This window comes from Amblyraja radiata, chromosome 8, assembly GCF_010909765.2.
Source record: "Amblyraja radiata isolate CabotCenter1 chromosome 8, sAmbRad1.1.pri, whole genome shotgun sequence".
NCBI lineage: Eukaryota > Metazoa > Chordata > Chondrichthyes > Rajiformes > Rajidae > Amblyraja > Amblyraja radiata.
This window is the reverse complement of record NC_045963.1, coordinates 69,622,097-69,636,976: the sequence shown is the minus strand read 5'-3', so window position 1 is coordinate 69,636,976 and position 14,880 is coordinate 69,622,097. Positions and strand designations below refer to the sequence as shown.

Below are 14,880 nucleotides of genomic sequence, written 5' to 3'. Positions count from 1 at the left end.
GTATGGAGAGAAGGCAGGTACAGGATACTGAGTTGGATGATCAGCCATGATCTTTTTGAATGGCGGTGCAGGCTCGAAGGGCCGAATGACCTACTCCTGCACCTATCTTCTATGTTACTATAGCGCCAGGGGCACGGGTTCGATACTGATTACAGGTGCCGTCTGTATGGAGTTTGTATGTTCTCCCCGTGACCTACCTGGGTTTTCTCCGGGAGCTCCAGTTTCCTCCCACACCCCAAAGACGTACAGGTTTGTAAGCTAATTTGCTTGGTAAAATAGTAAATTGTCCGTAATGTGTGTCGGATGGTGTTAGTGTGCAGGCATCGCTGGTCGGCGAGGACTTGGTGGGTTGAAGGAACTGTTTCCACGATGTATCTCTAAACTAAACTAAAAGTTGTTTGCTGACACATTGGAAAAGAAAACATTACATTTTGGTAGAACCATGTTTTCTCTGTGAAGTAGTTGGAAGAGGAACATGGAAGACCATTCCCTTACTGACTAACTATCCTTCTCAAAATACTAACTAGTAGCTGGGTATAGTTTTATAGACAGCAATGTACTGCTGGCACCAGCTATATTGGTTTATGGACTTGTGCAGTGATTAAGGGTAATAATAGGCAGGATGCATTTACAACTCTCCCTGCATAAATTGGTATTAGTTTGTTGCTTTTTAAAAGCAAGGAACACTCATAACCATTTAAAACAGCTGCTGGTTTGCATGCTGCAAAGCAACCTCGGTTTTGGTTCTGCTGACCTTTTTTCTTGCCCCGAGGCAACAGTAGATAGCATCATAGCGATTCAGTCCTGTGACACATGAAGTTTTGCAATCCATCTGTTTGCATGGATATGACACTTGTATTGTAGACTTAATTGTAGACATTATCCACTGTCATTCAAATCCAGAAGATTGAATTGAGGGGAAAAAAAAGTTTTGTATTTTTTCAGCTGCATAAAAATCATTGTATGGAGGCTCATTGCAGCTGCCAGTATCTGCCGTGATTGGCATGATGCCAGGAAGAGTCCTGGTTCTCCCAAACTATTGTGAAAAGAAAGAGTTTACTTGTCTATTTGGTAGAGATTGTTTGATAGAACACATTCATGCCGGTAAAACCTCAGCAAAGCAAGCTCAGCATCCAAACTGCTTCGAGGGGCTTGATTTCTATGATAAAATCCGAATAAGGGAAGCAGGTCCCTGTTAAGATATGTAAGGGACCCAAGCACTGAATGTTCAGCATTGGGTCATACCTTCCTCAGGTGTCCTTGCATTAAATGTTGGGGGGGGGGGTGGGGGGGTTTCATGGATCTTTGTTACATCCACTTTTTCCCCATGAAAGGACTGAAACAAGAAAATCTTCTCCCTTGAAGGGGTTTTTCACTCACTCCTAGATCTTTTTCAAATAATGTACTTAGAATTCTGTATTTGACACCAAAATCAACAAGTATTAGTTATAATGAGCTGGGTGGCACAGTGACGCAGCAGGTAGAGCCGCTGCCTCACAGTGCCAGCGACACTGGTTGGATCCTAATCTCGGGTGCTGCCTGTGTGGAGTTTGCACATTCTCCCTGTGACCCAATGGGCTTCTTCCGTGTGCTCCCACATCCCAAAGATTTGCGCATTTGTAGGGTAATTGGACACTGTAAATTGCCCCTACTGCGTAGGAAGTGGATGAGAAAGTGTGATATCAGAACTAGTGTGAATGGGTAGTTGATGATACTTTTCTAATGGGAATAATGGCATTTAAGAGGCTATTCGATGCTTACCTGGATGTTCAGTTATGGGGTGGAATTGGATCATGTGTAGGCTGATGAGATCAGTTTAGCTGGGCATCATGTTCGGCACAAACATTGTGGGCTGAAGGACCAGTTCCTATGCTATGTTGTTAGATGCTCTGCGACAAATCTCAACACTTATCTTTGAAATTGTCATAATTCTTTTGAAATATGTGCACATATAATCACATTTGTTAATTGCTTAGAATTATTTATTTCATTGGTTATCCTTTCACCTGAATGAAATAAATGGTGCATTAATCTAAGAGGTGACATTTATAATAAGTGAAACCATTTTTGTGATTTTCCTTTTTGTTCATCGAAAGTTAATCATTCGGGAACGAAGAGATTATTGTAGTAACAAAGAGCACTCACCAACTGCCTTTTTCTGTAGCCATATGTTTTTGCGAGTGCTTGCACTTCTACCAGCTCTGTGTACAAAGCATTCAATTAAAGTGATTCATTTACCAGGTAGCTAGCAGCTTGCTGCATTTCATATTTACTGAACTGTGCTTTAAAAGCAAAGAAAAACATGCCTGTATTTGAATGAGTTGATTTTTATGATCTTGCTGATAAAGTGCAGATGTTCCCTTTTTGCTGTTTTCCCATGCAGATTGTGGCTTTCAGATCAGTTGGATAGTAACAGATTATTCTATCCAGGGAAGTTATGGAATATCTGTGTTTGCTACTGCTGCACCATGTACCACTTTAATGAACACTCCTGACCCGTGTTATTATATCATTATGAACGTACTGGTTACAGCATTATGTTTATATGAGGAACTTGACTTGGCTGAAAATGAAGAAACGCTTACTGGAAAAAGTAGCAGAAAATTCATGATCACCGGTCTTTTTGGTTCCACATAGCTTTAATAGCCGCTTTTTGTAATAATGGACGATTTTTAATTGAACTTTATGATTGTTCTTTAATCCCCTTCGCAAAATAACTTCTGAATGTATTGATGTATTCTTTTTAGGCTATTTTAAAATTGTGAGTAGATGTGGATGAAATATCAATAGCCAGTCTTTTTTGTTTAATTCGCCTGCTAATCCTCAAATTTAAGTACTAATCAAGTTCCAAGTTTTGAAATATCAGGCATAATCAGATTCAGTGTGTCAGTGATTCACTGGTTTTCTGCTCAGAAGCAGTTCAGTATTTTAGAAGCCTTTGAAAACGAATTTGTGATCCCTGTAAATAGGTCATCCTGCCTTAAACACCATGTATTTAACTTAGACTTTAATGCTTCACAGCGGTGTGATCAGTCAAAAAATTAGAGGAAACCAAACAAGTTAACCAGGGCAAGCGACCTAAAGGTTAAGGAAGCAGATTTTACTGGCATCTTAAAGGAGGAGGGAGAGTCATGGGGAAAAATTCAAGAACGTAGATAACAAGGTAAAAGACACAGAGCTGCTGCCGCGGTTTGGTTTATTTAGGGTAGTTTTGTTAGAGATACAGCATCGATACTGGCCCTTCAGTCCACTAAGTCTATGCCGAATATACATCACCCGCTCATGCTAGTTCTGTATTATCTCACTTTCGCATCCACTCCCAACACTATAGGGGGCAATTTACAAAGGTTAATTAACCTGTAAAACATGTGCGTCTTTGGGTTGTGGGAGGAAACAAAACACCTGGAGGAAACCGATGCGATCACAGGAAGATGGACAATACTGCTGTATCACAAATTTTATTTTTAAAAAACCTCAAAGCTATTTTATAACTCCAAAATGATAATCCAAATCTGTCTTTATTTATAAATTTATTCATAAGAAAATATAGTTAAATAGGCAAAGCAGCAAAAGCAATAAGCATATGCTTGTGATGAAATTTAAAACACAAGTCCATCAAAAGTTAGGATTTTGATGCATTTCCATTGCCTAACAGGAAGGCAGCAGCAAGTAGGGCTAACACGGTCATATTGAGGTTGGCAGCCTGCAACTAGTGTTAGCGCCACATATATCAATGCTGGGACAGCAACAAATTAGAAATATATATCAATAATCGGTAGGAAGGAAACAAAAAAGTACAGCTGGCGGCATTAAAATAAGTGGGAAGACGATTTGCAAGGAAGGTACTGATAGTTTGTAGAGATTGATAGGTTATGCCTGGACACAATGTTTGCAAAAGAGTAATAGTGGGAAAATGTGAAGTTGTTGTTCATGTTGGATGGACAGAGTCCTTGTGTATATTTAAAGCTGCTGCAGATTTCTAATGAATCTATGGTTTTGGGCCATTTGGACCTGCATGGTCTTAACTCCTGGGTGCGAGCCATTTCACTTCCCTTCCTCATTCCCACACTGGCTTTTCTGTCCTTGGCCCCCACTGCCAGGGTGTGATCAAATGCTGTTAGAAGAACAGCACCTTGTATTCCACCTCAGTAGTCGACTGATGGCATGAACATTGAATTCTCTAATTTCAGGTACCTTGCTTCCACATCCACCTAGAATGTCCTACTCATACCCTTCTTTCCCACTACACCCTGCCCCCTCTCACCCAGTATGTTCCCCACCTTCTTAATATCCACATACTCGGCCCATTGCGTCCCCTCCCCCCACTCTTCCCATCTGCCCACCCCACCTCCTTTACATGGTCCCATACTGCAACTCCTTTTCCCATCAGTTTCCATCTACAACCTTTGGTTTACCGTCACCAATTATGTCCCAACCTCTGTTGTTATTGCCACCCCTCTCTCCCCACATGATTCTATCCACCAATCCACCTCTCTTTACTGAATCCATCTATCACGTGCCAGCTTTTGACCCACCCCAACCTCGGCTTTTAATACTGGCCACCTCCCCTTCACTCTTTCAGTTCAGAGGAAGTGTGTGGAGGACTGCATCCCTACAAAAACCTTCCGAGTGTTTCCCAATCAGAAACCTTGGATGAACTTTGAGATCCGCACTCTCCTGAAGTCCAGACACAGGGCATTCACTTCCAACGATACAGTGGCCTACATGAAGACCAGATACGACCTTGGTAAGGCCATCAAAAAGGCCAAAAGGGACTTCTGCTCCAAACTGGAGGACGAGACAGATGTTCGGCAGCTGTGGCAGGGTCTGAATGCAATCACCTCCTACAAGGCAAAACCAGGAGGCAGCTCGAATGCCGGTGTAACATCACTACCTGACGAGCTCAATGCGTTTTACGCACGCTTTGACAGGGAGAATACTGATGTGCCTTCCCGATCCCCCATTCGCTGTGATGGCATTTCAGTCTCAGTCACAGAGGCCGATGTCAGGAAATCCTTCAGAACCCCCGAAAAGCACCTGGACCTGATGGTATACCCGGCCGTGTTCTAAAAACCTGTGCGGACCAACTGGCGGGAGTTTTTACGGACATTTTCAACCTCTCACTTCTGAGGTCTGAGGTCCCCACCTGCTTTAAAAGGGCATCAATTATACCGGTGCCCAAGAAGAGTAAGGTGACGTGCCTCAATGACTATCGACCAGTAGCACTAACGCCGGTGGTGATGAAGTGCTTTGAGAGGTTGATCATGGAGCAAATCAACTCCTACATCGACAAAAACCTGGACCCACTGCAGTTCGCGTACCGCCACAACAGATCAACGGTGGATGCGATCTCGCTGGCTCTCCACTCCGCACTGGACCACTTGGACAACAAAAACTCATATGTCAGGCTGTTATTCATTGATTACAGCTCGGCATTTAACACAATCATCCCCTCCAAACTGGTTACCAAACTCGCAGAACTGGGTCTCCGCGCATCCCTCTGCAACTGGATCCTCGACTTCCTCGTCCACAGACCACAGTCTGTTCGTATTGGTGGAAATGTGTCAGCCTCAATAACAATCAGCACGGGAGCACCTCAAGGCTGCGTGATCAGCCCCCTGCTGTACTCACTCTATACCCATGACTGCGTAGCGAACCACAGTGCGAACTCCATCATCAAGTTCGCTGACGACACCACTATTGTGGGGCGTATCACTGATGGGGATGAGTCAGAGTACAGAAGAGAGATCGAGCAACTGTCCATATGGTGCCAGCGCAATAACCTGGCCCTCAACACCAGCAAAACCAAGGAACTGATTGTGGACTTTGGAAGGAGTAGGAGGGGGACCCACAGCCCCATTTATATCAACGGGTCGATGGTTGAAAGGGTCAAGAACTTCAAATTCCTGGGGGTGCACATCTCTGAAGATCTTTCCTGGTCCGAGAACACTAACGCAATTATCAAAAAAGCTCATCAGCGCCTCTACTTCCTGAGAAGATTACGGAGAGTCGGATTGTCAAGGAAGACTCTCTCTAACTTCTACAGGTGCACAGTCGAGAGCATGCTGACCGGTTGCATCGTGGCTTGGTTCGGACATTTGAGCGCCCTGGAGAGGAAAAGACTACAAAAAGTAGTAAACACTGCCCAGTCCATCATCGGCTCTGACTTTCCTTCCATCGAGGGGATTTATCGCAGTCGCTGCCTCAAAAAGGCTGGCAGTATCATCAAAGACCCACACCATCCTGGCCACACACATCTCCCTGCTACCTTCAGGTAGAAGGTACAGGAGCCTGAAGACTGCAACAACCAGGTTCAGGAATAGCTACTTCCCCTCAGCCATCAGGCTATTAAACCTGGCTCGGACAAAACTCTGATTATTAGCAACCACTTTCTGTTATTTGCACTACCAGTTTATTTATTCATGTGTGTATATATTTATATCACGGTATATGGACACATTTATCTGTTTTGTAGTAAATGCCTACTATTTTCTGTGTGCTTAAGCAAAGCAAGAATTTCATTGTCCTATACAGGGACACATGACAATAAACTCACTTGAACTTGAACTTGAAGTGTCTCGACTGTAAATGTCATCTGTCCACTTCGGTCCACGGATGCTGCTGACCTGCTGACCTTTGCCTTGTGTTTAAGAAACTGTCTTTTGTTCATAATGTATAACACTCTCTCTTTAACTTGACCAATCCTACTAATGTGCTGAATCTTACAAATATGTAGTGTGAACTTTCTCATCTATTATATAGATTTTACCAAACCAAATATTGTTTTCAATATTTTATGTGTATTCTGAGCCACTAAAAGTTCTGAAAAACATGTTATAGTTAACTGACCATTGCCCTCTGTATCCTGAAAATATTGTGTTTGCCTCTGAATGGATGACTATGGTTAGGAGTCCACATGAATAGATCCCCTATTTGTTCTGTTCTCTCCAAGTGGTCAACAAAATTTAGGATCGAAAAAGGAACATTAAAAACTAAATGAAATGCACGAGTCTATATTTGTTCAAACCTTGCTTTAAAAAAAACCTAAATATTCACTTCTAGTTGACAGTTGCGGTGCATTAGTTACACGATTGTCCAAGACAACATCTTTCAATTTGTAAATTTGGGCTTTAAAATTTTTGATTTAAAAAGGTCTGAAGTAGGTTCCCGACCTGAAATGTAATCTTTCCATTTTTTCCAGTGATGCTCCCTGACGCGCTGAGTTACTCCAGCACTTTGTGTCTTTTTTTGTAAACCAGCATCTGCAGTTCCCTGTTTCTATCTTTCAAATAGTTTCAGACTTCTCACTTCCCTTCCAATTTTCATTTTAGTAACTAACGTATTAGTAATCAAAAGATTTCAGATACAGTATCCTTTGACTTTTCTTGCATATCATAAAAAATTATGACAGAAAAATAATCGCTTTATGGTTTTGCCTACTCTCAGTTGCAATTTTGCATTTGGAAGTTTTATGCACATTCAGGGAAGATGTAAATCCATTTAAGAAATAATTACTTTTTCAAAACAATTGATTCTACCATAGGTTGGAAAAGGGAAAATGCAGCATATGTCAACAGAAAAAAAACTCCCATCTGGTTTAGCTACCTGCCAACAATGGTACAAGACAATAACTAACTGTAATTACAGGTGTGATACAAGAAACACAAATTAATTAGCCTCTTAATCATACACGAAGACCTTTATACTGCCTCGGAGAAGGCATTTATTTTGTGCTTGTTTTACTAATATAAATCATCTGTTACTTTTTAGATTGTTTAGCTTTGAAATTGTATGGTTTAACAGTATTTAAAACGTATTCAGATGCCAACTGTGGAAAGGAATTTGCAATACAACAGATAATTGTGATTGTGATAGAAATCTAAGAACTGAGCCATTTGAAACGAGCTTATGTATTTCTGAAAATGTTAGTTTTAATTTCATGTCTTGTCCAACAAGGCTTTGCCTCATTGTACTTTGTAAAATGGTAGATCATGAAAAATACAATAAAACATTTTATTGTATTCTGAAGAAGGGTCTCGACCCAAAACTTTCCAGAGATGCTGCCTGCCCCGCTGAGTTACTCCAGCATTTTGTGTCTACCTTCGATTTAAACCAGCATCTGCAGTTCTTTCCTACATAACCCATTTTACATGTTTGAATTTACTGCATTTTATTGATATGGCTAATGGAATTACAGTCAAGACCATTTAAAATATTGGTTCCTCACAATGTTTTTCTTTTTTGTAAATTAACTCTTTGTCAGTTGATTTTTCTAATCAACCCATTTTGTTTCTATTTCTATAATCACCAGGACGTGCTGAATATACTTACTAAGCATTGTTCCCCTCGCTTCTTCTTACTTGGTTTACCTGGTTTCACCATGATGATAGGAGATTTCATCACAGTTGCCACCCAAGTTCTCAACTCAGACATGCCAGATGTGAGTACGACTGTAATGCCGAGAAGGTTGAACAGTGTTTAACATTTGGATTTCTTCACTTAAAACTTGTTTGCCCATTAGTGCAATGTGAGATGGATACCATGGCAGCAAATGTGACAGATGCAGGGTGACAATGAAGTAGCGTAGAATGTGTTTCATCAAAAGGCTAGAATGGGAAATCGAATAAGCACATGAATATTGCTGCACCTTTTGTACCACAAATGACATGAATCTTATTAGCTATTGCTTTTCAAACATTATGATAAAACCTGAATATTCTTGTGTGTTCGCATGGGTTGTTGAAAATAACCTGTTGTGTGTTATAGGCACCGCGTTGTGAAGCTCAAATTCTTCTTGGATCCCTGGTTTGTTTTCCCAATCTGTACCAACAGATGTCACTGCTACAGCCTGTTAGTGGCGCCACTGACATTATCACAGGGAATGAAGATATCAAGGTAATACAGTTTAACTGGCTGGAATGGAGGGAAACCTGTTGAGCTAACATGTTGATATCAATCTTAATTAGTAATACAGTTAATTTTAAAAAATGTGACTAAGTAGGTACTTCTGACTTTTATTTAAATCTGGCTAGTCTCTTTCAGTTGTTCATGGTTTATCATTAGCTTTCTGTGGTATGGTTACTTGTTAAATATACAAAGATAAGTAGGTTAGAGTTTGCACCTGGAACAGCAGGAGATGCCTACCTTCTACCTATTCCTTCAACTCTGTCCAGGTATCCCAACAGTCCTTTCAGGTTAGGAGGAGGCTCACTTGCATCTCCTCCAACCTCATCTACTGTATCCGTTGTTTGAGGTGTGGACTCGTGTTTATCAGCAAGAGCAAGTGAAGACTGCGCGATCCTTTCGCTGAACATCTTTGCTCAGTCCGCCTGGACCTACCTGATCTCCCAGTTGCCAAACACTTTAACTCCCATTCCCACACTGACCTTTCTGGCCTGGGCCTCCTCCATTGTCAGAGTGAGGCCAAATGCAAATTGGAGGAACAGCACCTCCTATTTTTCTTGGGCAGCTTACAACCCAGCGGTATGAATTACCCCAGCTTTTTGTGTCTACCAAATAATTGAGAGCCAGGAAATGATCCTGCGGGGATTCCAATCATTACTTCTTTCCTTCCAGGAAAAAGTCCTGTTTATTCTGACCTTGTCTTCTTGCCTTAATCCATCTTCAAACCAAGCTTACGCATATTGCTCGATAGCATGTGTTCTTGTGCACTAACCTTTAATGTGGTATCTTGTCTAATGCCTTCTCAAAGTCAAAATACACTGCATTATAAGTTAATCTCTATCAGTTATACTTGTTACATCCTCAATGAACACTAGCAAATAGTAAAACTTGCTAGTTCCAACATGACTATTAAAAATATAAAGCACGCTGCTTTCAGATAAACTAAATTGTTTCACTGTATCTTGATATATGTGACAATAAACTAAACTAAACTAAATTGCTGCCTTGATTTCCAAAATCAATTTCTCATATTGCAACTTTTATCATCTTACTGCAAACAGTGCTCACAACAACTAGCATAAAAAATGTCCCAAAGTCTTTCCGAGACATGTAAAAAGGAAAAATAGGAGAATAGCAGAAGAAAGTAATAGAATGTGTTCTCAGCGGTTCAATGAAGAGGTAGGTGAAAGGAATGGAGGGTTATGGTCTGAGCGCAGGTATATGGGACTAGGGGAGATTATGTGTTCGGCACGGACTAGAGGGGTCGAGATGGCCTGTTTCCGTGCTGTAATTGTTATATGGTTATATTATATGGTTATAAGGTCTGAAAAGGGATTTTTCATTTATAATAATTGTGGGTTGGGACCCTTCCCTGTTATAGACAATGCAAAGCTTAGCTTTAAGGGGCAGTCAGTATTTTGCTGAAGGAATGGGATATAATCAGTGGAAAATGGATGAAGTCTTTGGTCAAGCCGAAATTTTAGCATTATTAGAATTAACAAGGCAATTACAGTGCATTCAATACAAGGTTTTGGATAAACAATCAAGAGTGAAAACAACTGCAGAAGTTTCAATACAGAGATGAAGTAGTTGAACTGGGTGTAATTGAGTTAACAATCGTCTTGCATTTGGGGTTGATGCTCTGAGGAGATCATGGTGATGATTTCAGGAAAAAAATGTTAAAAGAGTTATGATGATAAGTGTGGAGTAGGAAATAAATGTGTCTAGTGACTTTGGCAATAAAACACAAGTAATAGGAAGTATATTCCAACAGTACCAATGGTGCTCAGAATGCAATACATTTTTGGTTTCTCTCATGACCGAGGTTGGCGTAGAATGGAACCTTAAGTTCCAAAGAGTAATCAACAGTGCCTCACCTTGGAGCTCCTGAAGAAATGTTGAGTGATTACCAAATAAAATTAGAATAGTTTTTGTCACATCTGTATATCATTATAATGAAAATAACTGGAAGGATTATTCTAAAATATTGTTGAGTGTTTACAATTGGTCAGAAATTTGCCTTACCAATGCTGTCAAATATAGTTTTTAGAATATATCAGTTGCAGCACCTTTTCAAAAATATTAAAGCACAATCAGTCATCCATTTTAGAAAACACCAGGGTAAAAGGAGCAGTGTCACTTGGTGCAATAAACTAATATTACTCATGTTAGGTATTGTGCCTTTTGTCACTGTAGATGGTAGATAATTCTAGGTTTGTGATACTGGCTCACCTTAAACGTTAGAAATAAGATGTGATTTTGTTTTGTATCCAGAGATTAATTTTCCTCAAGCTACTGTGTTTTGTAGAATGCTTTTTATTAATTTTGTTTTTTACTTCATGTTAGTCTGTGAAGGTTGTTAGATTAATCACAATTTAATGTGGAAGAAATTTAACCTTTAGTGTTATTGTGTCCAAGGATTATCTTGCAGGTGAACAATACAACTGTTTTTACTCATTGACCTTCATGTTTTTTTTCTTGTTTTTAAATGTTATCTTGGTCTTCAGAATATCCTGTCAACCACAGTAGAAAGGTTTCTGAAACTAATGATGGAAATGGAATTTGTACCTTAGAAATGTGATTTTCATCATAGGATTTTAATCGAGTTAGTGGTCATTAATGCACTTTGCAGTTTGAAGTGATATGATCTGTCAAATAATTGCCTTCATTCGTGCTTTCAGGCAAGCATCTGTTCTTACGAACATTCAACTGTTTTATGTCACTTATTTATTTTAAAACATTTTTCTTAAATTGATGTTTTTTAATCCAATACTATATGCCCTTGTAAAGGCGCAATTTGTAGATTTCTGCAATAATCACCATTCTCTTAAAATCATCAATTTGTTTCTGAACCATCTTAATTTTAAACATGAATATTTATTCTTTTGATTCTGTAAACTTCGACAAAGATATTGATATAATTCCTGCAATTTGTCAAAACATGCTGCCCAACCAAATAAAACTTTAAGAATAAATTTGTCACATCTGTATATCATTATTAAAATAACAAGAACAATTGTTCTAAAATATTGTCCTTTTATCTGTTTCAGGATTATTTGGTAAATATTCTGATGAAAAATGCAAGGAATGAAACTTGTGAAACTGCACGGTAAGTATGATGGTGGGTTGAAACCTAGAGATAAATGGCCTAGGGCAAGTAAAAAGAAGGAACTGTTAATATAGATTTAGTAAAGGCGTTAGAGAATCTGAAAGGAACAGTGGAAAACAAGTTAAATAAGATGGGAGAGTTTATTTATCAATATGGTGCGGACAGGTTTGGTGTTATTGAGAACAAGGTGCAGGCTCCACAGGTGGTTAGATCTTGACGAGAGAGAGAAATCGAGAGATTAGTGAAAGAGAGGAGACCCTTGAGAAAACAGTGGAGAACGTCTACAGTTGATGAGAGAAAGGGATTGATGTTTTGCAAGGAGAGTTAAGAAATCGGTTAGCAATATTAAGGAGGGCAGAACACCTCAGGAGGAAGGAGGAGCGAGTCAGGTCAGCATTTTATAGGGATCCATTTAAATTTGTTAAAAGAATGTTTAGTCAGGAAAAAAGTAGAAAGCTCAATGCTTCAAAGGAAGAGTTAGAGGAATATTTAAGAGATGGATGTTTTGCCACCAAAGTGGAAGAAAGTGGAAGCCGTAATAAGGAGTACAAAGGCTTCTTCGGCCCCAAGGCCGAATGGAGTCCCTTACTGGGTATATGAAAGTGCACCTGATGTGCTTAGATTCTGTGGAGGTTCTTGCGTATAGTTTGGGAGAAGCAGGTTATTCCAAAGCTTTGGCGTAGAGCAAGGGGAATTTTCATTCCCAAGGAGAACGAGTCTTCAGAGTTAAGTCAGTTTAGGCCGATATGTTTCCTAAATGTAGATGGCAAGATTTTCTTTAGCATAGTGGCACAGAGGCTGGCAAGTTATTTAGAAAGGAATAGGTTAATAGATACCACAGTGCAGAAAGCAGGAATCCCAGGTTTCGTAGGTTGCTTGGAACTCATTAGTGTAATATAGCACCAGATTCGGACAGCAAGCTCGAGAGAAGAGATTTGCACTTAGTATTTTTGGACCTGGCATTTGCGTTTGAATCTGTGCCACGTTGTCTTATTTGGAGTGCTTTTGATTTCTTTATAGAGTTCCAGGATCAATAGAAATTTAGTGAAAGCATATTTTGCCAAGATGTCCAAATGTGTTTTAGTACAGTAGACTTTATGACAGCATCCAGTCTAGAGATGGGCATTATGGCAGGGTGTACTATTTCCCCGTTAGCATTTACAATGGCGATTGAGCTAGTGATTAGAGCATCACGGTGGGTCGTCAGTGAGGAGAGATGATATGACCTTGGTGACCACCTTGTACAAGAAGGTTGTTAGAGACATTAAATAAATATCTCAAATGTGCTAAATTGAAGAATAAGCCTAGTAAGCGACAGTTATTTGGCAAGAGGAAAGGTAGTAGAGAAAAGGTTCTGTGTAGATGAAGAAATCCCATCTATAATGGAGAAACCAGTTAAAAGTTTGGGTAGGTGGAAAAACAGGATGACACTGAACAGGTTCAGCAACTTAGAAAGGATGTTTAAGTGTGCTAAGGTGAGGTTAGAGTTGCAATTATCAGGGAGTAAGGATACCTTAGTTAGTAATCTTGTGCCAAGTGTAACTAGAGGGAGGAAGTGGAACTCAAAGCAGGCAGTAGAAGAAACACAAGTTGGAGGCCTGACCATAGTGTTATGGTCAGTTAGTCGGCGGATAGTGTATTTTATAGAACTGACGGTGCCTTGGGATAAATTTGTGGATGAGGCTTATGAAAGGAAAAGGCTGAGCTATGCAGAGTTGGCAGCAGAAGTTGAGCAGCGAGGATGGAGAGCAAGATTGCGTCCGATAGAGGTGGGTTGTGGAGGTTTCATAGCGAGATCAACCATGTCCCTATTTGGAGAGCTGGGAATTCGCGGACAGAGCAAGGCAGTAGGTGGATTTGGTGGAGAAGAAATAGTGTCAGTTGGGTACAGAAAGGAAACGTATGACATACAGTTTATATGTTTCTTTGTAATTTTGGTCTCTGCAAGTGTATCCCGGGCTTATGCAAGGGTGATATTTATGATGTTACAAGCTTAATGATGGGCTGGGAGTAGTGGAAAATAGAATGCTGGTGTTTACCATTTGTTAGAGTGAGCTAATTGGCTACAGCGTCCTTTATTTGGTAGATAATGGTCATATAGGTGGTGGTCGTCAGGGATGCCAGAACCAACTGTTGAGCCTTCCCGACGTGTCATGGTCCTAACTCATCGAAACACCAATGAAGGGAGGTTCCCACTTGATAACCCCAATGATATACTTGCATCTACACGATTAGTTTTGTTTTAAAGCGAATTAATGTGTAGCGAGCTGGTGTTTTTTTTTGCAAATGGAGTCATTTATTCTAAGTTGGTGTATATAGTTAGATAATACTTTGGTTTTGGGCTTGGTTTTCTTAGTTGAGCGCTGGAGTTATAGCACGAGTACTTTGTGTTTTAATTGTAACTTATAATTTGAAATTATTAAAAAATTCTTCTGTAGAATAAATAAAAATCAGGGAGCATTAATTCCAACAAAACAGTGGGTGAGTCCAATATTAGTTCTTGCTGAAACTTAGCAAACAATCTTTATGATTTACCGAGATTACCTAGATTGAATTTGGGAACATGCACAAAGTGCTGCAGCAACTCTGCGGGTCAGGCAATAACTGTGGGGGATATCAAGGATAGATGACGCTTCTGGTGGGGGCCCTTCTTCAGATTTGAGACTGCTTGTAATAGGGAGGAGAACTCCCCCCTACTACAATCACTCTGAAGTAGGGTCCTGAATGAAAATGTTGCCTGTGCATGTTCTCCAGAGTTGCTGTGTTCTTTACCGGATTCAATCATCTGTAGTTCCTTATCTCCATCAACCTTGGGGAATCCTCCCTGTGAACAACTGATTCCTAAATTGGAAGAGTTTTTTTGGACA

General features: G+C 40.1%; 1 protein-coding gene across 4 annotated transcripts in view; it reads left to right on the top strand.

Moving 5' to 3' along the window:
- Nucleotides 1–14,880, top strand: part of ralgapa2 (Ral GTPase activating protein catalytic subunit alpha 2) — a 462,100-nt gene that overhangs the window by 257,802 nt on the left and 189,418 nt on the right. For all 4 annotated transcript variants that reach the window (XM_033026192.1, XM_033026194.1, XM_033026193.1 and 1 more), the window contains 3 exons: nt 8,312–8,440; nt 8,767–8,895; nt 11,955–12,013. In XM_033026192.1, the coding sequence (XP_032882083.1) occupies nt 8,312–8,440; nt 8,767–8,895; nt 11,955–12,013 (317 nt within the window). The remainder of the gene's footprint in view (nt 1–8,311; nt 8,441–8,766; nt 8,896–11,954; nt 12,014–14,880) is intronic.